The following is a 25,860-nucleotide window of genomic DNA, read 5'->3' as shown; positions in this document are numbered from 1 at the left end:
GTCACTCTGTTGTAATTGTAGCTCGTCAAAGGTTTCCTTGAAGAGGATATCTGTTGAACTACCTGAGTCCACCAAGATCCGCCTTACTTGAAAGTCATTGGTGACCATCTTTACGACCAAGGCATCGTCATGAGGATACTGGATCCCGCGGGCGTCGTCCTCGGTAAAGTAGATCGGTTCTTCAATTCGAGGTCGTTTGGGTGGGTTCTCTACTTCATGCTTTAGCTCTCGGAATGATGTTCTCCCAGCCGCCACTATGCACCCCGCTACAACAGATCCCCCGGTGATCATATTAATCACTCTGCAGATTGGTCTCTCTTCTGGTAGCGGGCGAGGTGGTTGTTCGTTATGTTTGTTACTCTCTAGGGCGTCTTTTTTCATATCTCCCTGTCGGTTCCCTTGTTCCTTTTCTTCGTGTAGAATGTACTTTTTTCAAGTACCCACGATGGATCAGCTCTTCAATTTTGTCGCGGAGGTTTCTATAGTTTTCTATGCTGTGACCATGGTCCCGATGAAAGTGACAATAAACGTTCGGGTTCCTAGTCGTTGGATCTCCGTGGAGACTAGGTGGCCATCTGACGATAGGGGAATCCTTTATTTCCATTAAGATCTCTCCTTGCTTCGTGTTCAAAGGGGTGTAGTTCATCCTCTCGACTAGAGGGGTCCTGAAACGCCAACCCGATCTGTAGCTTCGCGAGGGGGATTTGCTTCTTCACTTGGGGGACTTACTTTTCTTTCTTTTCTTGTTGCTCATCCCCTCTTCCTCCCTCTTCATTTTTTCTCTTGGCTGGTTGTCAGTTTTCTGGTTTATTTCCTCTTCAGTGCTGATAAGTTGGTCTGCCAACTGGAGGAACTCGGTGATGTTTTTTGATTTATTGGCTACAACATGCCACTTGAACTCTTTATGGGTGATGCCTTTGTGTGTTGCGATGAGACGTACTACTGGGTCAAGGTCCGGTATCTGTAGGCAGGTCTCGTTGAAGCGTTTAATATAGTTGCGGATTGACTCTCCCTCCCTTTGCACCACGTTTAGAACACTCTCCTGTGACTTCAGACACTTCTTACTAGTGATGAACTGGGCCGTGAACATGTCTGCGAACTGCACCCAACTTCCGATGGAACCCGGCGCTAGGTTTCTATACCAGGTTCGAGCTACTCCTTTGAACGTGGTAGAGAAAGCCACGCACATACAAGCCTCATCGGCCCCGACGAGGTGCATTTGGGACTGGAATGTGTTCACATGATCATTGGGATCAAAGGACCCATCGTACTTGTCTAGCGGTGGGACCTTGAAATCTTTCGGCATTGGAGCTGCAAGGAGCTCGGGTGTCAGGGGAGAAGGCCGGCTCAAAAGTGCAGGCGTTGTTCCTGTGGCCACCGAGCTCACCTCCTCTCTTTCCTGTCCTTGGTCAGCCGGATGGTTGGGCTTTGCTGTTGGATCATTTCTTGTTGATGAACGGCGAGTCTTGCGACGTCGCCGTCGCTGCTTTTTCGGTGGAGCGACATTTGTACTGTCAGTCTCCGTATTGTTAGTCACTTTGGTCTTACTTCGAATAGTAGGGTGAGTTGGTTCAAAGATTCTTCTCGCCGCCTCCTCTTCATCATGTGTTCGATGCTGGTTGCTGCAAGGAACCGAGGGGTCTCTCCTGGAGCCCGCACCTCGGACCTCGGATTAGTGCTCCACATGAGAAATTTTCCGGGTACGCCTCTCGGGCTGGTTGGGTTCGGGTCTATTCCTCGGGCTTTCTCTTCGAGAGGCAAGGGGAGTACGTCGGTCACCTATAACACCCCGGGGCGGGGTTTGCCCCAAATTGGGGGCCAGTACTTGCGAAGTTCTCTCCCTACGAGGCGGGGATTGGCACTGATTGTTCGTCAGCTGGTTTGGTTGCAGTGGTGGGAACTGCTGCTGATAAAAGTAATATTGTTGGAACTGATGAATCTGCTGCATCTTAATCTGCATCGTTCGGACACTCTGGATGAGGTCGCTGAACTGGGAGTCCAATCCCAGGGGGAATCATGGAAGGCTCCGAGAATGTGGTGCTCACCTGGGGGAGCGGGACACTCACCTGTTGGGGAGCGTGGGGTGCAGACAATGATGGGACTGCAGATATGGTCAGAGGAATAGTGAACTAGCCAATTGTCACCGAGGGTCCTTGGGGAGCAACTATCTGCTGCTCTTGCCCCCTAGTAATGTTCATTTTACCCTTATCGTTGTGGCTGGAAGATGCCATTGAGATTGAGACTGAGTTTGAAACTATAAAGAAATTGGGATGACCTTTCGATCGTGTTCCCACAGACTGCGCCAATTTATGATGCGCATTTTGGTAGCTCTCGGCTGGCAGGTGACTCGGATGCTTGGCTGAATAATTCCTACCTGGAATGTGACTTGGATGCCAAGCTGAATGGTTCCTACCTAAAAGGTGGCTTAGACGCCTAGCTGAATGGTGACGAGCTAGAGAGGTGGCTCTGATGCCTAGCTAAATGGTGACGAGCTGGAGAGGTGGCTCTGATGCCTAGCTGAATGGTGACGAGTTAGAGAGGTGGCTCTGTTGCCTAGCTGAATGGTGATGAGATGGAGAGGTGGCTCTGACGCCTAATTGAGTGGTGACGAGCTGGAGAGGTGGCTCTGTTGCCTAGCTGAATGGTGACGAGATGAAGAGGTGGCTCTATTGCCTAGCTGAATGGTGATGAGCTGGAGAGGTGGCTCTGACGCCTAACTGAGTGGTGATGAGCTGGAGAGGTGCGAGAACTAAATCGCGCATCTACCTGGGTCTCAGGGGCTGATGCCCTTATATAGTTGGGCTAATGTGGGTCTCGCGAAACGCTCCTAGAATCCTCGGCCAACGACGTAGGGGTCCATTCTGCTTTGGAAGGAGGATAATGTGCCAATTAATAAGGCTTGTCGTTTTCCTCCGATTCTGGTGGGATGAAGAGGCCTACGGTTACGCGTCGTGATCCTGAAGGGTTCGGAGACAACTGGCAAGCTTCTAAAGAGGTAGGTTGCCAGGTTGACGACAGAGGCAGATCGCCAGGTCACCAGGTCGGCGATAGAGGCAGGTCGCCAGGTCGGCAATAGAAGTAGGTCACCAGATCGGCAACAGAGGCAAGTCATTAACTGGGACCCCATTTTGGCCAAGGCAAATTGTCGCCTAGGTGATGCTGGGATGTAGTCCAACTGTTCTGATATACCTTGTGTCATGATGTCAGTGGAAGGCCAAATCTGCCCTCATCAGGTGGCTACAAGAAAACTGGAAATTATAGACAAATAAAGAAAACCACAAGTTATAGAATTTAAATACAGGGTACTACAATAAGAGTACATTGTACACACACAACCATTCTGGGTTTCGAGGAAGGAGCCGGGGAAGGGTAGCTTGAAACGGATGAGCTGACCAAGAGGACCAACATTCATGCGCAAGCTTTGAGAGTGAATGAACATGTCAGAGCATCTGGCTTTTGGGGTCTCTAAGACATGGTTCGGTAACATGTAATGGCCTCCCTGGGTTCATCACTTTGAGAGAGACATCGAATGATTGCATTCCAGTCGTTAGTGGTCAGATTTTCATTTCGACTAAAAATCTCACTGGTGTAGTCGAGTCTCCCGAACAGGGAGATGGAACAGATCTCGAGGAATTTGGTACATGAAGTACAGAACTGAAAAAGACCAAGTGTGACAAATTGGGCTTGGGAAAAAGGTCATTCCTTGTGAATTTCGCATGGTAGTTATTTCTGTATTTCACAAGGGAGTGGTAGTTGTCCATTTCTATAAAGAGAAAACTTGACCTTTATAGAAACAATGACCCAATATCAACTGTTCACCTTCGTCTCCAACCTCTTGACACAGTCGACACAGCAACGGTAATCAGGGGCGACAAAACTTGATTCCTCCCTTATTGTTTTAACGAATCAAGGGCGAAGGGATATGAGAATGACTTAACTGAATGAGTATATACAAAGAAAAAGAAAAGTGGCTTCATCTACAATTGGGTATTTCTTTGTTCTTTGTCAGAGAAGATGATGAACAAAACGGCCACAATGTGTAAAGACTGAGATGAGGGGGGGACAAACAAGAAATGAGGTGAAAATAATTAATGAATTGAGCCTCAGAAAATGGGTGCAAACTAAGGTGTTTAAGAGAGGGAAAAACGGGCATTTCAGCTATTCCGTTAATATTTTAATGGTAATGGTAATTTTTCCAAACAATAAGGATAGTATTAGACAATAGTCAAACAGTTGGGGTGTATTTAGTTACTTAGCTAAACTATAAGAGTAGTTTATATAATTTATCCTAAAAATATAAGAAAATGCAAAAGAAAAACAGAAAATTAAAATGGCGTTTCCTGCACGGTGCACGGAGCTGCTGACATAGACAAACCAATTATATATATATTAGAGTATATATAGCTCGGATTTTTCGGCTGGATCTATTCAAATTTTGTGAAAACCGAACCTGAACCCATCCAAGGTTCACCCTGATTTGTTCTATTCGAAGCAAAATTATTAACATATTTTCAAAACATTTTGATGGACTTTTACCAATAATAGAAAAAAAAAACGAGACAAAATTAATAAGGCTCAATTTGTCAAATATGTACAGTATAAATAGATACAAAATATATAGTTTTGCACTGAGCATAAATTGGGGGCTAACGAGTTATCATTGGAAAGTTTATGGTGGTCAAAGTGGACAAAACCGACAATCACGGTTCTCCGATGCTTATCATCATAAAAGGAGCAGATGAAACGATCAAGTTTGAGATTTTTCTTTTTCTCTTTCTGTCTGTCTCTCGAGTCTCGTCTTAACGTAGGTTTGTGGGTGTGTGCAAATTACAGGAGCAAGAGTAAACAACGCTATGATCAACGGTGAGAATGGCAAATGAAAGGAAGGAGGAAGAAACCAAATGCTCCATCGATCCCTACGAGCACTTAAGTATAGTGCTCAACCCAGACGGTACGCTAACCAGACTGAAAACCCTGGATAAAGTGGAAGCAGTAAGCGATACGAAAACGGCGGCATCCGCCTCCGTCTCCGGACGAAACGTTCTCTCTAAAGATGTGACCCTGAATGCTGAAAGGAACACTTGGGTGCGTATTTTCCGACCTGTAAGCCCACATGCCAATGATCAGACCGTGGTAGGCCTTCCTCTGATTATTTACTTTCACGGTGGTAACTGGGTGCTTAACAGTGCGGACACCATCTTCTGCCACGACTTCTGCGAATGTTTTGCACGAATAGGACCTGCAGTCATCATCTCCGTTAATTTTCGTCTCCCTCCGGAGCACCGGCTACCGGCAGCCTATGAAGACGCGGAGGATGCATTGGTGTGGGTGAAGAACCAGGCGATAATCCCCAACGGCGATCCGTGGTTGAGGAACTTTGCTGACTTCTCTAGGTGTTTCCTTGCGGGGTGGAGCACTGGTGGCAACATTGCCTTCCATGCCAGGCTGCGCTCCTTAGACTTGGACCTTAAGCCTCTGAAAATCGTCGGGACTGTGTTGGACCAGCCTGTGTTTGGCGGAACCCAGAGAACCCGATCGGAAAAGAAATACGCCAATGATCAAATCCTCCCTTTAAAGGTGACTGATTTGATGTGGGAGTTGGCATTGCCCATCGGGGCCAACCGAGACCACCAATATTGCAATCCCATGCTTGATGCCAATCTCAGCAATAAGGTTGGATCAATTGGGAAGGTTTTGGTGAGGGGTTACGGTGGAGAAGTAACCATCGATCGGCAGCTGCAGTTGGTGGAGAAGCTGTTGCAACGTGGGGTGAAGGTTGAGGCTCGGTTTGATGATGTTGGTTTCCATGGCATCGATCTAATTGATCCTCGAAGGGCCATGAACACCCTGGATATCGCCAAACATTTCATGCTCAACTGCTAGTAATTGCATGCCCATGCACTACTAGTACTAGCTAATTTCTTTCTCTGCATTTCTCAGCACTCTCTCTCTTTCTTTCTGTATGTATGTCGCAAATCCCTAGTAAAGCAAAGTTGGTATATGTTCAACTAGGAATCCCTAATCAGGATAATAGACCAGGCTAAAACATGCAAACAAGTGTTTACTTTCTGTCTCGTTTATCTTTCCATTTGTTTCTGCTACATTGTTGTACTCTTTTCTAACCCTACGAGGTTGTGCTTATGAATTCAGTCACTTAATTTCATACATATATGTAGTTAATTTTCCAATAGCATCAGTTTCATACATATATTATTTTGCTAAGCATTTTGATCGTCACCCATCTGAATCGGACCCATTTTCTTCTGCCACAACATTGTCTATTGTTCAGATTTTCCAGCCTTCTTCTACACTCTTTTCTCTCGTATCCCTTGTCATTCACTCTACCATCTTTCTTTTTTTTCCCCCTCAAATTAATATATTTTCGTATTTATTAGTACAGTTGAGTTCTGGTAATGGAAGATTATATTTCAGTTCTACGGTGGAAAATTCAGTCATGGGTGACAGAAGCATCTTCATGAACTGTTCAAGACGACTGTACGTAGTATCTGTCTGGAACATTGGAAAGCAAGATGGGAGAAAAAAAGATTGCAACAAACCCTAACCCATTCTATTTTAACAATTTAGGGGCAAAAGCTATTAACAACTGAATTTTGACCGTGTTTTTATTGTAGAGCATGTAATCGATCCTCTTGTAGGCTTTGTGAGGTAATACTCAATGCCACCAGGTCCTCCAAAATCGATTCCTTATCAGTTATCACCTTGTACCTTGTAATTAAAGAATTCTTGATGTAGCTTCACTTGGAGAAAAGCAAAGTCTTAAGTAAGGGTCTTCAATTGAGAAGTAGAAGAAATAAAGAGGCCACGTGTCATTCCATCCGTTTACCATACAAGGTATTCACGACACCCAACGCCAAATTGGGGTTATTTCAAAGGAAAAGGAAAACTTTAGTGATATTTAAAGCAGAAGAAAAGGATGAAATAGATGGAGGAGTTGAGCAATGCAGATGAAAATGGAATGCACAAAAATAAGCAATGCTTTCAAGTACCAAAACTAAAAGAACTAGAGACAGCTACAGATGGTATAATTTGAAACAAAGAAAACGAATATCCATTATTCCTTTTCTCAACTTTTCATAATCTGCACCACTTTCCCATTTCCTCCTAGAAGGTTTGATTCCATTCTATGGGGTACTAGTTAGTGATTCTAGGGTCGAGACAGCACAATTTAGAAAAATCTCTAAGGCAGAAAAAAATGAAAAATAAAGATGATCCTAAGAGCAAAATCGAAAAGAAAATGCAGAGGAAATAAAATAATTTAAAATTTAAATCTATTGCAGTAATTAAATAGCAAATAAAATTGAAAGCAAAAAGAGGGGAGAAGCGTGGCCAAGGCTCAGTTTGGAGGGAGTACAAATATAAATATGTACAGTATAAATACATACAAAATAATACAAAATACAAGGTTTAACGCTCTACATATTTATATTTCTACTCCTTCCAAATAGAGTCCAAGGTTCAAACTTTCTCAAGGTATCAATTGATACCTACAATTAGACCTGTTCATGAGCCGGGTGGCCTGACGGCCCGGCCCAGCCCCCAGACGGACTTGAACACGCAAATGAGTCCACGGGCTTGACCTCGGGCCAAAAAGCCAGGCCTGCAATAAATTCGAGCTGGGCTCGCGATTTACCAAAATAGCTCGGCCCGGCCCGACCTATAGACTAAACCCCAAAATCCTAATATCTAAGTAACCCTTCTCATTCATCTCTTTCCACTTTTCTAGTTAGCTAAACTGCCCAGTGTCTAGTGTCGAACCTCTCTTCTCTTCACATCCTCCTTACACTCTCAAGCAGCCGCAGAATTGGCGAACATTTTCCGACGCAACAACTCTGACAAACTGGCGGTAAGTCTTCTCTTTCTCTTTCTCTCTCTCTCTCTCCCTCTCTCTCTTTCTCTCTCTTTCTTTCTCTCTCTCTCGTTCCCCTTCTCACTTCTTCTCTTTCAAATCTCAGACATCGGCGAGGCAGTGAACACCGGCACCGGCGGTGGCAGTGAGTCCTCTCTCTCTCTCTAAGACGCGAACTAACTCCACTTTTCACTATCAAAATTGCATCTCACCGCGAATTGAGCACTAACGGCAGTGGTGAATTCTCTCTCTCTCTCTCTCTCAGACGCAAACTTAGCACCGGCGAACATAGTCACTGGCAGTGAGATCTTTCTTTTGTTAGGTCGGGCTTCGGGCTTTTTATTAGGGCAGGGCTAGGGCCTATGTTGTAGGTCTGTTGGTCAGGCCGGGCTCGAGCTTGGGCCTAACAAAATCATGTTTATGAAGAGTAAAAGCCCGGCTTGGCCCGGCCCATGAACAAGTCTACCTACAATTCGGCTGAAGGTCCAATACATGGAATGCATGGGATTTTAGGACCTGTTTCGGGTTTGTATATGTTGTTCTTAGATTGTAATGACCACAAGTCCATCATTATGCTTTATTCTATTTGTTTGTCATAATTATATGCATTTTTATCTTTAAGTAAACTTTTTCTTCTTACTGAATGTTTGTTATTAAATGCTAAAATTGATTATTAAAATTTATATATTAATAAATATTAAGATAAATTTTATTGGTTTTATGAACACTAAGGTATGTAAACCAATATTGCATAACATATATCAAGTTAGGCTTTATATTAGGGCTGGACTCAACTCAAGAATAGGCCTTATAGTGGGACTAGGTTCATAAAGTCCAATCCAACCCTGCCTAGATCAACTTCAACTATGATATTTTGACATATACCAAAAAAAAATAATAATAATAATAACCAATGAACCGGTATCAAGTGTTTAACCATTCAGGTGGTGTTCGTTGAAATTTGATAGGGGTTTTGATTGATCAAAGCCATTTCCCCATATCATACCTAGGGGTGACCATGGGCCGGGCCGGGCCGGGCTTTGCACTTATGATAAGGGTTATAGCTTAGGCCCAGTCTCAGCCCGGGGTTTTGGGCCTGAAACATAAGCCCTAGCCCAGGTCTACATGGGCCCAGGCCGAGCTGGGCCTGATTTGGGCCAATGTCTTTCATATATAAAACATTACATGTTTATAATATTTTATATTAAACGATATAACATGCATATAAACTTATTTTATACATTATATAATATAAAATATTACATATAATATAAATTATACATGTCATGTTATAATATTTGTATATAAAATATATAATCTAATGTAAAATAACATGTATACATATGTATACATTATACACAAAATGTGTAAGTTTAAATATATAAGGGCCGGGCTAGGCTTGAAGTATTAAGCCCAAACCCGGCCCTAAAATTTGTGGGCCTGATGTGGGCCCAGGCCCAGGCCGGGCCTGAGCATAAAACCCAGGCCCAAGCCCGGAATTTCTGGGCCAGGCAGGGCCGGGCTGAAATGATCATTCATACCTTTCAGAGGGATATTCATCAAAATTCAAAACTACAAAAGGATAAAACGGCTTACTTCAAATTTGGCGTGGAACCCAGCTTTTCTGTATTTCCATGTCTAAGAGTGGATAGAGAAAAAATTGGAGAACGATTTTATCCTAGTCAAACAATCAATTCTGTCCATAAGGCTTAGTTTTGAAGGAGTACAAATACAAATATGTATAATATAAATACATACAAAATAATAAAAAATATATAGTTTTGCATTCTGTATATTTGTATTTTTACTCCTTCCAAATTGCGCCTAAAAAGTAAAAAAGGCTATTAAATTTAGAGGATAGTTCAATTGTATATATTTTACAATTTGGCTTGTCCAAAATTATCCACCACCCACTGAGGTGTGGTGGAGATTGGAACTTGCTCTCCCTCTATGTATCTATGTAGGGATGCAAGTCGGGTGGGTTGGGCCTGGTTTATGATCAATCCAGGCCCGACCCTAAAATTTGGGCTTAAGGCTGAAGTCCGAGGTCAAACCCAATTTTTCCAACCCGAGCCCAGCCTGTCTTGTAATTTGATGCACTTGGGTTGGGCTCGGGCATGGGCCGGGCTCAGGTTGGTCACACTAAAATTATACAAATGTAAATGTATTTATGCAAAAATATATACATATATTTATGCATGCAAGTAAATATGTATGCAAAATACCTATATAAATGTAATATATACAAATATGTAAGTATATATATGTAAATATGTAAGCAACATTTACATATATACACATATATATGTATAAATGTATATAATTGGACTGGGCTCGGACCGGGTTCAAGCTACCTAAGGACTAGGCCCGAGCCCGACCCAAAAAATAAAAAAAATAAAATAAAAAAACACCTAACTTCTTGGACCCGAGACCAGTCTGAAAAAATAAAAAAAAAAACCGACTTCTTGGGCCCAAGCCCAACCCGAAAACCAAAAATCCAAACCCAACCCATGTAAAATTCCGGGTTGAGCCAATTCGAGCTAGGGTTGGGCCCGCCCAAATTGCACCCCTATATGTATGTGTGCGTGTGTGTCTCTCTCTAAGCCTGTGCGTTGTCTGTTTAGGGCCGTTGGCAACGGATGAAGTTGTTGGATGATTAGATTTATTGCTTTGTCTTTTAATCAATTAGATAATTAAATAATAATTAATAAATTAAGTATTTAAGGATAAAGTGATCTACCCAAGTACTTTTAGACAAACCTGTTTTATTTTTAGTCTATGTAATTCAAATGTTTTATAGTGGTATTTTTATCTTTTTATTTTTTCACATACTTACAAATTCTAACATATGTAATTTGTCCAAATTTCTTTTAGATATTTTTTATTTTAAATTTAAATTTTAAGTGACATTTCTTTCTCTAAATAACTTTTCAATTGAGAGTGTATTTTCATTTAAAGTTTCTTTAAGTATGTATTTTAATTTAAATCAGTGACCTTTCACTAAAGTGCCTCTTTATTTACGGGTGTCTTTTAAATGTCTTTTAGTGCCTTTTGGTTAAAAATTCTTCATTTGGAACCTTTTATTTGTTAAATATAGAGTGCAAAACAAAAATGTTTGGTTCATGTAAGTGCAAAGTGATTCAAGATTTATACATCCACTTTGCACCCAGTTCATTTGTTTTGAAAGATGCAAATAAGGATGCAATTTTTGTGGATGTTTGGCATTTTCATCAATGCAAATACAATGTTCCTTTCTACCAAATGGTTTTCGAGCTACTCTCACCATTAAACAAATATAAAAAATAATAGACCATTAAATAAATATAAAAATAACAAAAATCCTTTTGTTAAAAGACTTGTTTTTGAAATTACAGAATCTAGCAAATCTCTTGCTGAATGCATTTTTGAAAGTAAGAGTAGGCTCAGCTTCTTCTGGTTCTTCTGTTGAAATACAAAGACAGACATAAGAGCTACAACTTCTTCTGGTTCTAGATCATCCAGTTGGTTTTCAAACAAACACTCTGTGCATATCAACTCTTCTCTAGAATTCATTTCACATGCAACAAGTCCCTTGATCTGAACTACAAGATCAGCATCTATGCAGCCAATTTCCTTCAGTACATAAATATGCAAAAGCATTAATATATTATAAAGACTTCAGTAACCATGTATCATTGCTTCTAAGATGATTTCACACTAGACATGATATAAATATGAACACCATTTTCTACCATATTAGCTGTGGGCATAAGAATGCATGAAACAAGTGTTCTAGGAGACAACTACCATTTGAACTTTCACAAAGATATTGGGTAATATGCATGTTCTTTTCACTCTTCTTACCCAACAATCAAGGTTGATGGGTTGCCTTCCACAACTAGCTTCTTCATATTGAAACCATAAAAATCTAAGCAAAGACATCATACTGAAGTAGGAACTCAATTACAAGTATTTGTCAATCTATATCTATCGGCATAAATTTATCTGACTAAGTGTAAAATGAAAAATATGACCCATTTCACATTTTCTTCTTGGTTGATAACATAACTTTTGCCAGAAAACAAAAACAAAACTGCACAAGTTGCATATAAAAGGAGAGGCAGCACAAATAAGAAATATAACAAGCGCTTGGCTACTTGGTACTCTAATAAAAAGGCCCAGAAGTCCTAGTGTACAAGGGAACTCATTACCCAGAAGCCAGCCAAAAGACTCAACACCACACCATGCTGCACATAGAAAGAAAGAAAGAAAAGAAAAGGCAATAAACTGCAACCACTAACCTCAACTTGCATTACATGAACCCACCTTCAAATCCCAAACCCCAAATGACATTCCACCACTGCAACCCATATGACTTCTCCCTCTAGAAACAACAAACTTATCTCCTTTTGCTTCTTAGCAATAAAGTTCACTTATTTTTTGCTTCATGGGGTTACACAAGAGGGGGTTGCCCATCCCTCCCCCCCCTTCACCCCCCCCCAACCCTGGTGACAGCGGGATTTTATCCCAGGTCTCTACTCCGGTGAGTCAGAGATCCTACCAATTGAGCAGCAATAAAGTCCCCACAATATCTTCTTTCTCACAATTTCTTCAACACTATCCTTCGGTCCTTCCTGCTCCCAACAGATTTCTCAGTTAGTACTCCCTTGAGTGCCCCACTGCCCCTTCCTATTCATTTCTTGTTGTGAACCGCTCAAAATCAGTTCCCCACCTCTGGACTCCCCTCCCTTCCATTCATCCTGCCATGTTGGTCTAAAGTGAAACTATGTCCACCCCTTCCTCTCCAACTGTTCATTTCTAGACCCTCTAGCACCTTCACAAGAAGCATCCACTGCTACTGATATCGTCACTAGCCCCTCTGCCTCCCTCAGTGCCAAGAATGCTGCAGCGTATATCTAGAGCCACCTAGCTTAGCTGAGAAAACTAACCCATTCCCATCACCCTGCTAGCAGTAATGTCATATTCAGTCCCTCATATTCTCATTCTCCCATCACTTCACATCATTAACCACTAGATTAAAAACTTCTGAGTTGAATGTAGCATATTTACATGTGGAACCTCTAACCAGTCCACCAAAAATCCAATCAGATTAAAAATCAGATCTAATACCTCAATACCCAATAGATGTCATGTCACTCAAGTATAGTAAATATGTAATTGAACAATTATGGGTACACGCAGATAGCAATAGCAATCCAAGCATATAAGCTATTCCTTATTTCCTATTGATCATTGTAGGGAGCAAGACAACAAGAAATTTATGTATAATGGCAACCTTGGCGGGAAGAAGTCTAGCCTGAACATCATAGTATCATTAGGAAAGGTGCAAGAGACATTGTACTGCTTGTTCTTTCCTCTGTTGAAGTAGATGCTACTAAAAAATGCTAGGTAGAATATAGAAGCAGCCAAACTTTGCACCAGCATGCCCATCATAACCTCTCAGCTAACCAAATTTACCTTGTTTATTTTGCATTCAGTAGAGCAGTCTTTCCTGATGCTATTAATTTGGATTCATGTATCACTTTAACAAGTAAAATTTTACTTTTCACCTGTTTATGACTTACTCCCATTACTAACATTTTCATCCTTCCTATCAATCAGTACCAACTACCACCAGAAGAAATTTTGAGCAATCAACTTCTTTTTTCATTATAAACTTGCAATCTTAAGACAAATATATAGTGGAAAATGGCCATGCCAATGAGAACTTCCCTAGAAAATGCACATGGGTTCATGATGACATGTCTAATTTAGTTCTCTATGAAAAAGATGAAACCTTATCCAGATGTAACTACATCTATTAGCAAAAAGAAAAATGACTAACAAGCATCTGCAATGCACCATCTTTGTCAATGTGTGGCCCTGGTATGCATCTGTCAATAGCTTCAAACAGTGGAGAACAAATCTTGTCTGTGGCATTGGACCCTCTACAGAGTCTACCTACAAAATAGAACTTCATCAAAACTTATCAGCATAATCAACCCCTACAAAACATGTCACCGTGTAGAAAATTACTACTAAATTTCATGAAATATTGACACAATTTTTTCTCAAAGTACAACTAAAAATGGCACCACTTAAATAGTGCTATTTGGATTGACATTACCATTAAAAGAGATTAGGCAACCGGGTTTTTAACATTTCTCTAATTAAAAATTCCAAATAACTAACAAAAGAAAAAGTTAATTCTGAAGTATGAAAGCTTCCTAACCAAAAGAACATGTACAGGCAACAAAATTTGTATGAAATGCAAAGTTATGGATACTACTCCTTTCCTTCTAGCATATTGTTTGTAAACTTAGGAGTTTCATTTCAGTCATGTTAACAAGATCATTGTCAACTATTAGGAAAGCAAATTGTTTTGTCTTCTTCAGAACAAAATAACCAAAACGGAGGGAAAAAACTAATTGTAGTCATGGGCAAAAAGTGCACAAAGAAGTTAATAAGCTGCCCAAAGGAAAGTAACTGACGATTTGACATAGAGTGAAAAGCATTTATTATTGGATTTCAGGAAGATGAAAACCAATAAGATCAACTTTAACAGCTTTAAAGCTAATTAGCTATTAAAGCTAAATTGCTGTACCTACAAATCTTTATTATTGTTTTTCTAAAATCTCTAAAGTTTATGTTAAAGACTTCTGTTAAAGTTGATCTTTTATGCTTAGAGGCTAGATAAGTGCTGAAAAAAAATAAAATAAAATAAAATAAAATAAAACTACTCTAAATTGTTGTAGCTACATGTAGCAGAAGAAACATGAATATTCAGACCTCCTAATGACAACGGTATGATAGAATGCTAAATTATTCAATTTGTAATATTTCAATCAAGGGCAACAAGAATGTGATAAAGTTTCAATTGAATTATTGAAACCTTATTTGGGATTATGCAGCTTTAAACATACAGGCAGGTTTATTTTGCCAACTATAGATATTGCATCCAAAACAGACTAAAATATGTCAAAACATAAAGCTAGGCATCCAAATTAGTAATTAGAAGGAGATGACAGATCCACTTAGAACATTGATATAATAAATGGGGTTGAGGTTTAATTTGTTGTAAACATAAGATCCAGAAGCTGTACAGGCCAATTGGTTCCCACAAGGAAATATATAACCTGATATTATTAATTAGGATTAAGGGTGGTGGATGAAGTAATCAAAGAAAGTAGATATATTGCAGAAATTAAACTCATTCTCACCATTCTAATTCGGTATAAGATCTGAACTGATAACTTCCTATCGATCAGCAATAAATCTTTGGATTCCCAAGAACAGACCAGCCCCTTCGAAAGTGAGAAAAACCCACCAACACTAATGCACTTAATCAATCAAAAAAGAATACGAATATGACCCTCACACATATCAGTCAAACTAAACAAAAATAAATCAACAGACAAGTGATGTGGCTCATTGTGACACTAGCAAGTGCACTAGCCGTTCAAGTAATAAAGTAGTGAATAGAGTATCGTTCCCACGAGAATTTAGGAAACAAGTATCAATACTAAATTGAGTACTTCTTATCTGATTAACAAACAAATCAAAACTTTAATGAAAGCTAAAAATCCTAAACTAAAATCTATCTAAATCATTGGCCCAATTGCCTTCAAATCAGGTTAGAAGAGTAAGCAGTAAATGTCAATCTCAGAATTCAGCAATCTATCAATTTGGATTATTCGAATAAATCATGATTGAGCCTTGGTTTGGTCAGACCCCAAGCTCATGAACAGCCTCTTTTGAGTGCATGTTCAATCTATGCATGAGTGATGATCCCCATATCTATCAAGGATTTAACCCTCATGCATGCATTTCTTCAAACACATCTAAGGTATCAATTCAAAACTGAATTGATTACCAACTGAATTGTGCAAGTTATCTTTAATCTTGCATCTAATTCAGTTCTTGAATAATAGATCTGAATTCCTAGAGTCTCTCTCAAGCACTCTAGGAATTCAAAGCTTTATATCCATTCGACCAATCTGAAATTTGCAGATCTGAATTCAGATCTGAGTTTTGAAGGTTAGTTGGCCGAATTAATCTATAATAACACCCTTATTCAAGAAACTTCAAGTACAATTCATAACCATTCAAATGAATCAAAAAAGAATTAGATTGCTAAACTGAAATTTTACAAGCTAAAATACATCAAGAATGGAAGGAGAAAGAAAAAAGAAAATATAACAAAGAAACTAAATTCAAATCAAAGGAGAATGAAACTACAATTGATTTATTACAAAAGATCTCTAAATCACATACCCCCAATTTCGAACTCACCTTCTCTTCTTGCTTGCTTGACTTAATCTCCTTTAGCCCTTCTTCTTCTTCTTCCTTGCGCCTAGCCTTCTTTTCTTCTCTTCTTTCAAGGTGGCCGGACCTCTAAGAGTGGGAGAGTCTTCCTCTCAAGCAATTGAACACCTCTCCCCCCTCCTAGAGGCCTCCTTATATTCTTGAAGCCTCTAGAATAGGGTGTATTACACCCCTTTCTTGAACTTTCTAGAGCTCTCTTGAAAGCCTCCTAAGGGCTGCTATTTGGGCTGCACTTAGACTCTCTCTTAGCACATGATAGCTATACTTTGAACTGCTCTTTTGGGCTGAGAATGGGCTTTCTTTGCTGGGCCAAATTCTACTCTTAACTAGGCTTTCTTTTCTTGGGTTTTCTTAAGGAATCCACTTGCTCTTCTTGGGTCGAAGTGCTCTCTCTTGCTTCCACAACCGGGTTGGGCTGAATTTGGTCTTTTTGAACCTTCTTTTCTTGCCTTTTTCCTTCCTTTTCTTGGATTAATTACCCCTGAAACTTATTCTTAGCATTAAGCTAAATTAAGGCAAAAATTAATAAAACCGGCATAAAAATCCATGCTAAAGTCCTCAAAAATTATAGATAAATTGTAGGTTCATCAACAAGCAACAACTCTAGCATTCCAAAAAGAAAAACAGACAAGCAATGACTTATCCTTCACTCTCTAGCATTCTTTTCAGCCTGTAATATATATTAATAAAATCGGTCAGATTAACGACTCTTTCTTTTAATGGCAACGACTCTTTAATTTCAATTTGCAAGGGATATCACCACCGTATTGAAAGAAACAGTACCAACATAGAAACAATTGCACCCAAATACAAACTGAAATATGTCAAAACATAAAGCTAGGCAGCCTAATTAGTAATTAGAAGGAGATGGCATAATCTGGTGCCAAGTATGAAGAGAAGTAAGATGAGGTAGAAAGCAAATTGCAACCAATGGAAAAATGGAAGTAGATAGCAAGGTAGATGGAACATTACCTAGAAATGAAGAGGTTAGGATTCTCTCTTAAAACGAAAATTCCAACGAATGGAAAAACGGATCGAACACGACCTAAAAACGAAGAGGTTAAGATTCTCTCAACGGAAAACCGAACAAACAACAAAGTAGATTGTAGCTAATCGGAAAATGAAGGTAGATCGGATTACATCTGTGAAAACGAAGGCAGTTCAGAGTCGTTCAGAGTTGTTCTACTCCGTTTTTACTCTGTTTCTCTTCTATCTACTCCGTTTCTACACAATCGCTCGCAGCTACCTTTAGTTCGCAGTTCAGAGTTGCTCGCAGTTGAAAGTCGCTCTCCGTTCTCCTCTGTCTCTCTTTTTCTTCGAGGGTTTTGGAGAAAAAAAAAAAAAACTCAAAACTGATGCAACCACAATACCTATTTACTTCGACCGACCATAGGAGCAATTTTTTTTTTCGTTTTTAAAAAGCAATATTTTCTCCTCTCTTCCATACAAAGAAAATATACAAATTTGCATCGAAAATCAATGCTTTTTTGAAACCTAATCAAACAGATGCAAATCTGAACCAGAGTGCAAATCTGCACTTCAACCAAACGCAGCCTTGGTAACCTTTCATACTTGCCTTTTCTTTGTTTAGTGCCTTTTTCTCATAAGGTGCCATTGGATCTATATATACCAAGGGCATTAGAGACTCAAAACACAAGAAACAATATCCTTCTCTCCTACTCCTTTCTTACACTTGTTTTGGCATTTTCACATTCTCATGCATTGAATCAATTAAGTTGGATTGCATAAACCAAATTAGAAGATTGCTGCAGTTCGTGTGATCCAGTATTTCCAAGTGCACGGTTACTAGGAGCCACAAAAGTTGTTGAATCCTAAAGAAAGACGCCGAAATAGTATGCATCAAACTTGATCCATAGGAGGTGAAATTTTGTTTAAGTTATAGGTCATGACTTGTGGCTTTGTAACTTCCTCTATCAGTTTTCATTTTATTTGGAAATTGCTTTTGTCAGTTTGTTCGCCAATTACGGTGGTTTGGAGATGTATTTATCCACTTTTGTTGGTGATGTTAAGTCATCTTTCTTTGATTGCAGAAGTTCTTCCGATTCTCCTACATTCATCTCTTTGCTTTATTCTTTTTGAGAATGTCTCTAAACTTTACTTGGCCCTGTTGGCATCTATTTGTGTCAATCTCTTGAATGAATAAAACATGATTAAAGCCTTCAAAAAAAAAAATTGTTTAAGGACATTGTCTTAGACACGGTTAAACCAATAGGTCCAATTTTCTCCATTTTCTTACTTTTCTAACTTTGCTTGCTATTGATGGTTTTCTACTCTATTTTTTATAATTACATTATTTTTCTATCAGATTTCTTTAATTTGTTACAACTGAATTATTTTCTCTTAGAAGTTACATTTCTATACTCCTTTTGTTATAAACAGTATCCATATACACTTCTTACAAAAGCAACAAGTGTTTCAATAATCCAGCCACTTCAACTATTATCAAATGGCCCTTGAATCGCTCCCTCTGCCACTACGTGAGTGGGCAGGCTAGTCGGCTAGGTGATAGATAGAGATGGAAGGCAACAATGACAACCCTTGGAGGAGTGTGGGTTTTTGAACTTTTGAGTGCTTATAGATTTGTAGTGAAATTCAGAAATCTGCATTAGGCCTATCTATATTTTTATGTATATCTTATCCTCAGTAATGAGTCCGCATTTGCACTGGATGCGTCAACCCACCAATAAGGAGCTACCATGTAGCATTTTGAATTTTGGTTTTATTTAATGGGTTTTCTACCATTAGCAATTGGAATCCAGTTGAACCAGATACAAAAAGACAAAAAAAATATTAAATCCACTCAAACTCCCTCTTCCTCCTTGATGAGGGGTAATTTGGCTCAACCTATTAACATCTGGACACGTGGAAGTAACCTGCTAATTGGATGATGACTCGACATTCCATGCCACCTCAGCGAGCCAGGTCAGCTCAGGTACCTCGAGCACCTCGACCAAGACCAAGGTCCGAGTAGCTCGTTATGGCTCGGCTTGCCAAAGTGACATGTAGCCAACTTCTAGAAACTAGTCAGTTGTCTCCAAGCTCTTCGGGATCACGCTGCACGTCTGCAAGTCTTATCCTTATGCTGCTTGGATTGGACGAACTCAATAAGCCTTATCAACTAAGTCTACAAATCTTATCCTTGTTGCATGCGAGGTGAAGAAAAGAAGAGTTGTGTTCCATTACTTCAAAAGGTTAATTTGTAAATTCAAAAAAAAAAGAAGAGAGAGAAAAGTCTACTAAACCAAGCTCGGAGGCTCAGTAGATGATGTTTGTATAGGGGGTCCAACAAAAGAGGGAGAGATTAATCATCATGGGGCTCCTTGCCCCTAGCCTCGGTAGTTCTAGAACTGTCTTTGGCCTCATCAGTCTCCATGGCCTCCTCGGCAGTGGCATCTGGGATGTCCTTCTCCACAGTTCCCTCGTCGACATCGTCATCACCTTCCTCCTCAGAGTCTAGGTCTTTGTCAGTTTCAAGCATCATCTCTGTAGTGACTCCGATTGTGGTGACAACTCCAAGGTCAAGCTCGAGGAACACACACCTAGCCAACCAATGACATAGCTTAAAGCCCTTTCGGAAGGCTATTGTACTGAGGTCCTACCTAAGTTTGTTGAACTCCAACGAAGCCTTGTAGTTTTTGATAGCAAGGACCTTGGCGTCCTTGATCCCCTGAGTAAGAAGGGCTTCGCACTGAGTGAAAGTGTTCCTTTGCTCGTCGGACTCCTTTGTCAATCTCTCGATATGCCCGTTCTTCGCTGCCACCTCAGCCTCCAGCTTTCTGATATTGTCAATAGCCTTCACTAGCTTGGTCCGGCACTCTGCGACCACTACCTCAGCAGCTTATACTTTCGCAGCCTGTGGCTCGGACTACTTTAGGAGTGAGTGGATCATGGAGTTTGTCTGCAAAAGGAACAAAATTTACTAAGTACAAAAGAAAATACAAGCAAAAGCATAGTATCGAGATCAGAGACATACCACCATTAGGTGACCTAGTACCTGGGCGCCTAGCTCGGGAATCTGCAACTCGGCAAACTTAGAGACTTCTTCGGGGAAAATTGCCTCCTTGCTCTTTTTGAGGCTAACCCGGATGTCCATGATGCTCTGGCTCTCCTTGGGGCCCTCACCTAAAGAGCCTGCCCTAGGATGATTGGGCCAAAGCTTGGAAAACTAGGCTAACTCGGGCTGGTGAGGCAGTGACTTCCTCTCTTGGTCCTCCTTGTCCCTAGCAGGGACAGCGGACTCGGTTGCTAGTTTTTGGGAAGAATTTCCTCGAGAGGCCTTCCTCTTCTTTATCTTCTTCATGTTGGAGAAAAGTTTGGACATCGGAATATCAACCATAATACCTGTGAAAGACGAGCAGAAGATCAATCAAAGTTATGCAAAAGAAGTTAGTACGAAAAGATAAAGTACATATGCCCGAAGTGATGACCTACCCGAGCGACTTCGCCTGGCCTTAACGAGTTTCTCCTCAACCAAGTAGTCCTTCGGCTTTAGCTGAGCTCTACCATGGTTCACATTTTCTTCTTCATCTTCCTATCCAATCAATCCCCGGGTTCACTAGTGCCTTTCCTCCAGTGAGTTGGGAAAGGTCATCCCCCATCAACGGCACGAGTGAAGTATCTACTCTTCCAGGCTAGGACTTTTGAGGGATACTCATGAAGAAGCTTATATCCAAGCCAGTATGGTATATAGTAACTATACTTGTTCCCATCCTTAGGACCAGCTAGATTCTATTTTATGGAGCAGAGCGAGCTAAAAGTATCTAAGTCTAAGGGAAAGTCAAAGTCGTAAAAAACAGAGATGGTACCGACCAGGGTGCGAACTGAGTTCGGGTGGAGTTGATTGATGGTAATTTTAAAATATTTCAAAACTTCAATAAAGAAGAGGTGAAGAAGGAAGCAAAGCCCGGCAATCAAGTGCTCCAAGGGCAGGAAATAACCATAGTGATCGGGAAATTTATACCGAGTAGCTAAAGCATGGCTCTACTCGGGTGACATAGCAAAAGGACCAAAGCGGTCGGTCTAGTTCTCGAGATGGATGTGTGCAACATGAAGACGACACTTTCTTATAGGAGGATTTTTGGTCCTGAACCAAGGTGCCCACCTCGGTTGGACCGAACTCTAGATCTTGAGCCGAGTTGCCCTCCTCGGCCTGACCAAACTCCCCACTCTCCTCAAACAAACTACTGCTACTTGACATGATGGAAATGAAGACAAGAAGAAACTAGAACAAGGGAAGGTAGCTTACCTAAAAAGGAGGAGACCGACCTCAAGAACAGATGACTGACCTGGAAGACAAAGAAAATGGGACCCCAAGTCCCCTATTTATAGCCATTGTAGTCGATCACAGGTGGATTAGATCAATCTAATCTGACAGCTCCTATGAGGGTGGTCGCACGACTTTCTAGGTCAAAATCGTTTGAGCGCGTGTTTGACGTCCACGAAATTTATAATCCGAGTGACGTCTGTGCATCCCCAAGACGTGGTCTAGCTCTAAGGTTGAGCCAATCGAGTCATTTTGGTCTGACCCACAAATCAGACCACGGCCAAGATGAAGACCGGGCTAAATCCACCCAGGCTTGTCATAAACTCCCGCACCGGGTCAAATACCCCTAGCACAGGAGTGAGGGGCAATTGATGAGGGGTAATTTGGCCCGACCTATCAACACCCGAACACATGGAAGCGACCTACTGATTGAATGATGACTTGACATTCCATGCCACCTCAGCGAGCCAGGTCAACTCAAGTACCTCGGGCACCTCGATCAAGACCGAGGTCTGAGCAGCTCATGATGGCCCGACCTGCCGAGGTGACACGTAGCCAACATCTAGAAGCTAGCCAGCTGTCTCCAAGCTCTCCAAGATTATGTTGCATGCTTGCAAGTCTTATCCTTATCCCGTCTGGATCGGATGGACTCGATAAGCCTTATCAACTAACACGAACTCCATCTCCTGGTGCAGAACATATTCCTAGTAGCACGAGCCAGGGATCTCGGAGGTGTCTCGTAAGACCTATGACAGCTCACCTATATAAGGGCACTAACCTCAACGTCACAAGGTACACACAATTATTTGCTCACTAGCCTTCTAACATACAAGCTTTCGGCTCGCACGCAAAGTACTATCTTAAGCATCTGAGCACTCACACCGAGTAAGCCACCTTGGGTCCTCTGAGAGTTTCATTCTTATAGTTCAACCGGCCAACAAAGAAAACCGACGTCCGAACTACCCTCTAGCTAAGAGCATATAGTTCACACACTATCACTCCTTTTCTCCTCCCTCTAGTTATTCCCCACCGCTGCTTCGCCAATTCGCTCATTCTCCCAATTACAAACCCATCCTTTCTCTCTACACTTCTCTCAATCTCGTTTTATCATCTTTCTATTTCCTTCTGCCTTTGTGAATATTATCAACATATTCATAGAAAACGAGAAAGAAAAAAAGAAATCTCTACATATTGATGCATTTTCTGAGTTCAGATCTGCGCTCCACTACGTCCCACAGCACATCCCCACCTTGTATTAGGAACATCTCCCGATGATTTGGTAATATCATCGGGAGATGTTCCTAATACACGACGGGGATGTGCTATGGGACGTTGTAGGGTGCCTTCAAAATGGGACTGCGGATCATCGGTTTTGGTACTTGCATCTGAGACCATTTGAACGTGGAGACAACCCTAAGCTTCAAAATGAATGCTTTTGAACCGGACTTGGGTTCATCGGTTTTTGTCCAATTTCAGTCCATTATTTATATCAATCCATTGCATTCGGACCAGTCCAACCCAACATAGTTTCTTGGACCGTTGAATCCGTCTAAAAATCAAATTCAGTTTGGATGAGGTCCAATCCAAAATCGGTCCATTGACATCCCTACCTTCAATGATGCAGAGTAAGTGTTTCTTTGGTTGAAGCAACAGGCATTGCACCCTGCTGATGGTGAGCCATGGTTGAAGGAACTGGGTGACTTCTCTGTTCTTACATATGATTTACAAAGGGTTCAACCAGAATTGTCACCTTGAGCCAAAACAAAGCACCAACTACGCCTACTCACCAAGGCACTACCCAACAAAAAACAAACCACACTCTTACCCTCATCCACAAAACATGACAAAACAAATCCAAAAATCTTTTCAAACCTCCCTACAAGCCTCTTCCTCTCCTTCCCCTTCCCCTAGAACTGCAATTCCTCAGTTCTTTAACCACTTGCACTAAACAATCTAAAGACAACTCAGTTAGTCTTTTCAATTTCCTGCTTCTGGTTAAACCTCTAAACCTAAAACCTTCCTCCACTTCTTTCAGTGAGTCATTGTCTTCTCTTTCTTCCTCCTCCGCTTGCTCTTCGTCCTCCCTCAAATCTCTTTCTTCCTCCTCCAAGCTTCTAATAATGTTCTTCGCACTTTCTTCTCCCCCTAAGAAAAACAATCCTAATTTCCTTGTTTGTTTCCGTACTCTTGTCCACTCGTTTTATTCAACACTTCTCTCTCTTTGAGGGTTATTCCCTTGCGGACGCTCCTTTGTGCATCCATCACTGGACTGAGACTCTCATCACCTCTAACTCCTCTGTACTGATGCACTCCGAATTACCTATCCCATCCTTACTCAAATTTTCTCCTTGAATCTGTACAACAAAGTCAGATCTTTGTTTGCCAACCTCATGCAAGTAAATTTCATGCCTCTTTTTTTGCAAGCACCTTTGGCCACTATTAAACTCTTTAAATTTCTCATTAGCATAGTTGTAAGTTTGTTTCTTCTTACCTCAGAGATTGCCCAACCCCGCAGTCTCTCCCAAATATAGTGGCTAGCTTTGAGAACTAGGATTTGGTTAGCTTCCAAAGTTTGAGATAATGTTGGATGTCGGCCCCACCTTAACTCGTCGCACGTTCTCCGATCACCTTCAACCTCTCCGATCACTTTGCAATTTCTCGAAACCGCCTTTCACTTGGTTCCTTGTCATTTTTCCTTCTGATGTTGGAGCCTTTGTTGATGGCAGGAGAGTAACACTCTAAAACTTCCCTTCCAGGCTTCTCCCATATTTCCTCCAGACTTTCTGATTTTCTGCCTCCTCCTTCTGTTGTCTTACTTGGAGGATCTTATGTTGCCTTTGTCCAATTCGAATCGACGGCCACCATTTTAAACTTTCACAACCCCTTACCTTCCAGCACCTCCGGCCCCTCAACCACCACCCTTACCAAGAACACCTTTCCCTGAACCTCCATTGATACTGCTTTCGAGACCTCCTCTGGAGCTCAGACCCAGATGGTCAACCGCACTGCTTCCAGATCTCTCCATCTTAAATTTAATGGGTCTACCTCCACGAAACCGCCCAACAGGTCGCCCATTTCCTTAAACACATTCCAACTCCACGCATGAAGGGGGAAGTTCGAAGCAGGAGTCCTTTCACTTCTAATACCCACCGGATATTCTTCCCTTTTCCAGATCGGGGTTCCATCGGTGAAGAAAAATTCTTCATCCAAAGCATCTCGAGGGGCTTGAGTTACACCAGTTTCATCGCCTCTTCCTCTGAATCTAGAAAGAAGCAGAACCTTCTCCCTGGGAGTCTTCTCACCCCTCCTATAACATTTCCTCCTCCTGGATTCCTCAACCACCTCTGTATTTCTTCAACAAATATTGCTCCATCCACCATTTCAGATACTACCGCTCTTCTTAACTCACAGAGCCTCAACCCTGTCGTCGTAGCCTTCACTTGAGCTTCCCCTTCTTCCGAAATACCAAGCTCCATGATTTCAGCCCTCCCTTAACAGGTTTAAAAGTGAAGATTGTAACTAATGGTTGGAGAAAGTCTGGGAGAGGAAGGGCGACAAGGATTTCAACATGGTTGATGTCATCGACCCCGAATCCGAATGAAAAAGTTCGGATTGGCTACCACTGTTACGCCTGGGAGAGGAAGGGCGACAAGGTTTCCACTTTTGCCTTGATGAAAAAGTTCGCTAGTCATTAATTAGCTACCACTGTTACGCCTGTCTAGCCTAGCCTAGTTCCAATCTAGTTCATCGATCTAGATTTTGGACTCAACATCAAAATAAAGCTACAATGTATCAAATTTGTCTACAATTTGTGAAACACTTTTTTTCGGGAGTAATGTGGAATTCTTGCATTTCTTTTATAATTAATTAATGAAGTTATTGGGAAGATTGGTTAAAAGAAAACACGTTCTAGCAACCAGTTTCTAGGTTAGCGGTTTGACTATCTGGGTCGAACGGTTTGTTATTAGGGCAAATACTTTATGAGTTATGAGATTTGAGAAAAGAGAGAAAGTGATGTTGTCGACTGAGAAAGGAAAAAAGAAAGAAGAAAAGAAAGAAAGAAAGAAAGAAAGGAGAGGAAAAAAGAAAAGAAGAGAAAGGAAAGGAAGGAGGGAAGAAGAAGGAAGAGGAGGGTGCTTCGATGCTCATCGGTGACGATAATGATGACGGCGATGGCAAAGCAGTGGCAATAGACTTTGAGTTCTCAAATCTAAGATCTCAGTTCTCAGATCTTCTTCTTCTTCTTCTTCCTCAAATCTGAGACACAAATTCTCTCCTGCAACTTTATACTTGCGAACCACTGTTCGGGTCAAACAAGTCGACGTTCGATCATACGGGTCAGTAGTTTTTTGACAAAGTCAACAATTTTTTACCCAGGAACGGGTTAGGGGTGAAATGAAACCGG

General features: G+C 41.2%; 1 protein-coding gene and 1 long non-coding RNA gene across 6 annotated transcripts; one reads left to right on the top strand and one right to left on the bottom strand.

Moving 5' to 3' along the window:
- The first annotated feature begins 4,753 nt into the window (after positions 1-4,753).
- Positions 4,754-6,206, top strand: LOC104596303 (putative carboxylesterase 9). The gene has a single exon (XM_010257375.2). It carries the CDS (start codon positions 4,870-4,872, stop codon positions 5,881-5,883), a length of 1,014 nt encoding a protein of 337 aa, XP_010255677.1. The 5' UTR covers positions 4,754-4,869; the 3' UTR covers positions 5,884-6,206.
- Positions 6,207-11,072: 4,866 nt separating this feature from the next.
- On the bottom strand, positions 11,073-25,307 carry LOC104596233 (uncharacterized). Of its 5 annotated transcripts, none has more exons than XR_016080826.1 (7): positions 20,624-25,307; positions 20,166-20,533; positions 17,312-20,090; positions 16,139-17,216; positions 15,067-15,150; positions 13,692-13,807; positions 11,073-11,479 (listed from the first exon to the last, which is right to left on the bottom strand). It is a non-coding gene; the product is annotated as an uncharacterized LOC104596233 (long non-coding RNA). The 5 variants fall into 5 exon arrangements; XR_016080824.1 differs by having other exon boundaries at positions 13,692-15,186; positions 16,139-16,676; positions 17,144-17,216; positions 20,624-25,304; XR_016080825.1 differs by lacking the exon at positions 15,067-15,150 and having other exon boundaries at positions 20,624-25,306.
- Between the last annotated feature and the right edge of the window lie 553 nt (positions 25,308-25,860).

This window comes from Nelumbo nucifera, chromosome 1 (genome assembly GCF_055504915.1).
Source record: "Nelumbo nucifera cultivar China Antique chromosome 1, China Antique-T2T, whole genome shotgun sequence".
In the NCBI taxonomy this organism is placed as follows: Eukaryota; Viridiplantae; Streptophyta; class Magnoliopsida; order Proteales; family Nelumbonaceae; genus Nelumbo; species Nelumbo nucifera.
Note: the sequence above shows the minus strand (reverse complement) of the source record. Positions and strands in the feature narration are given on the sequence as shown.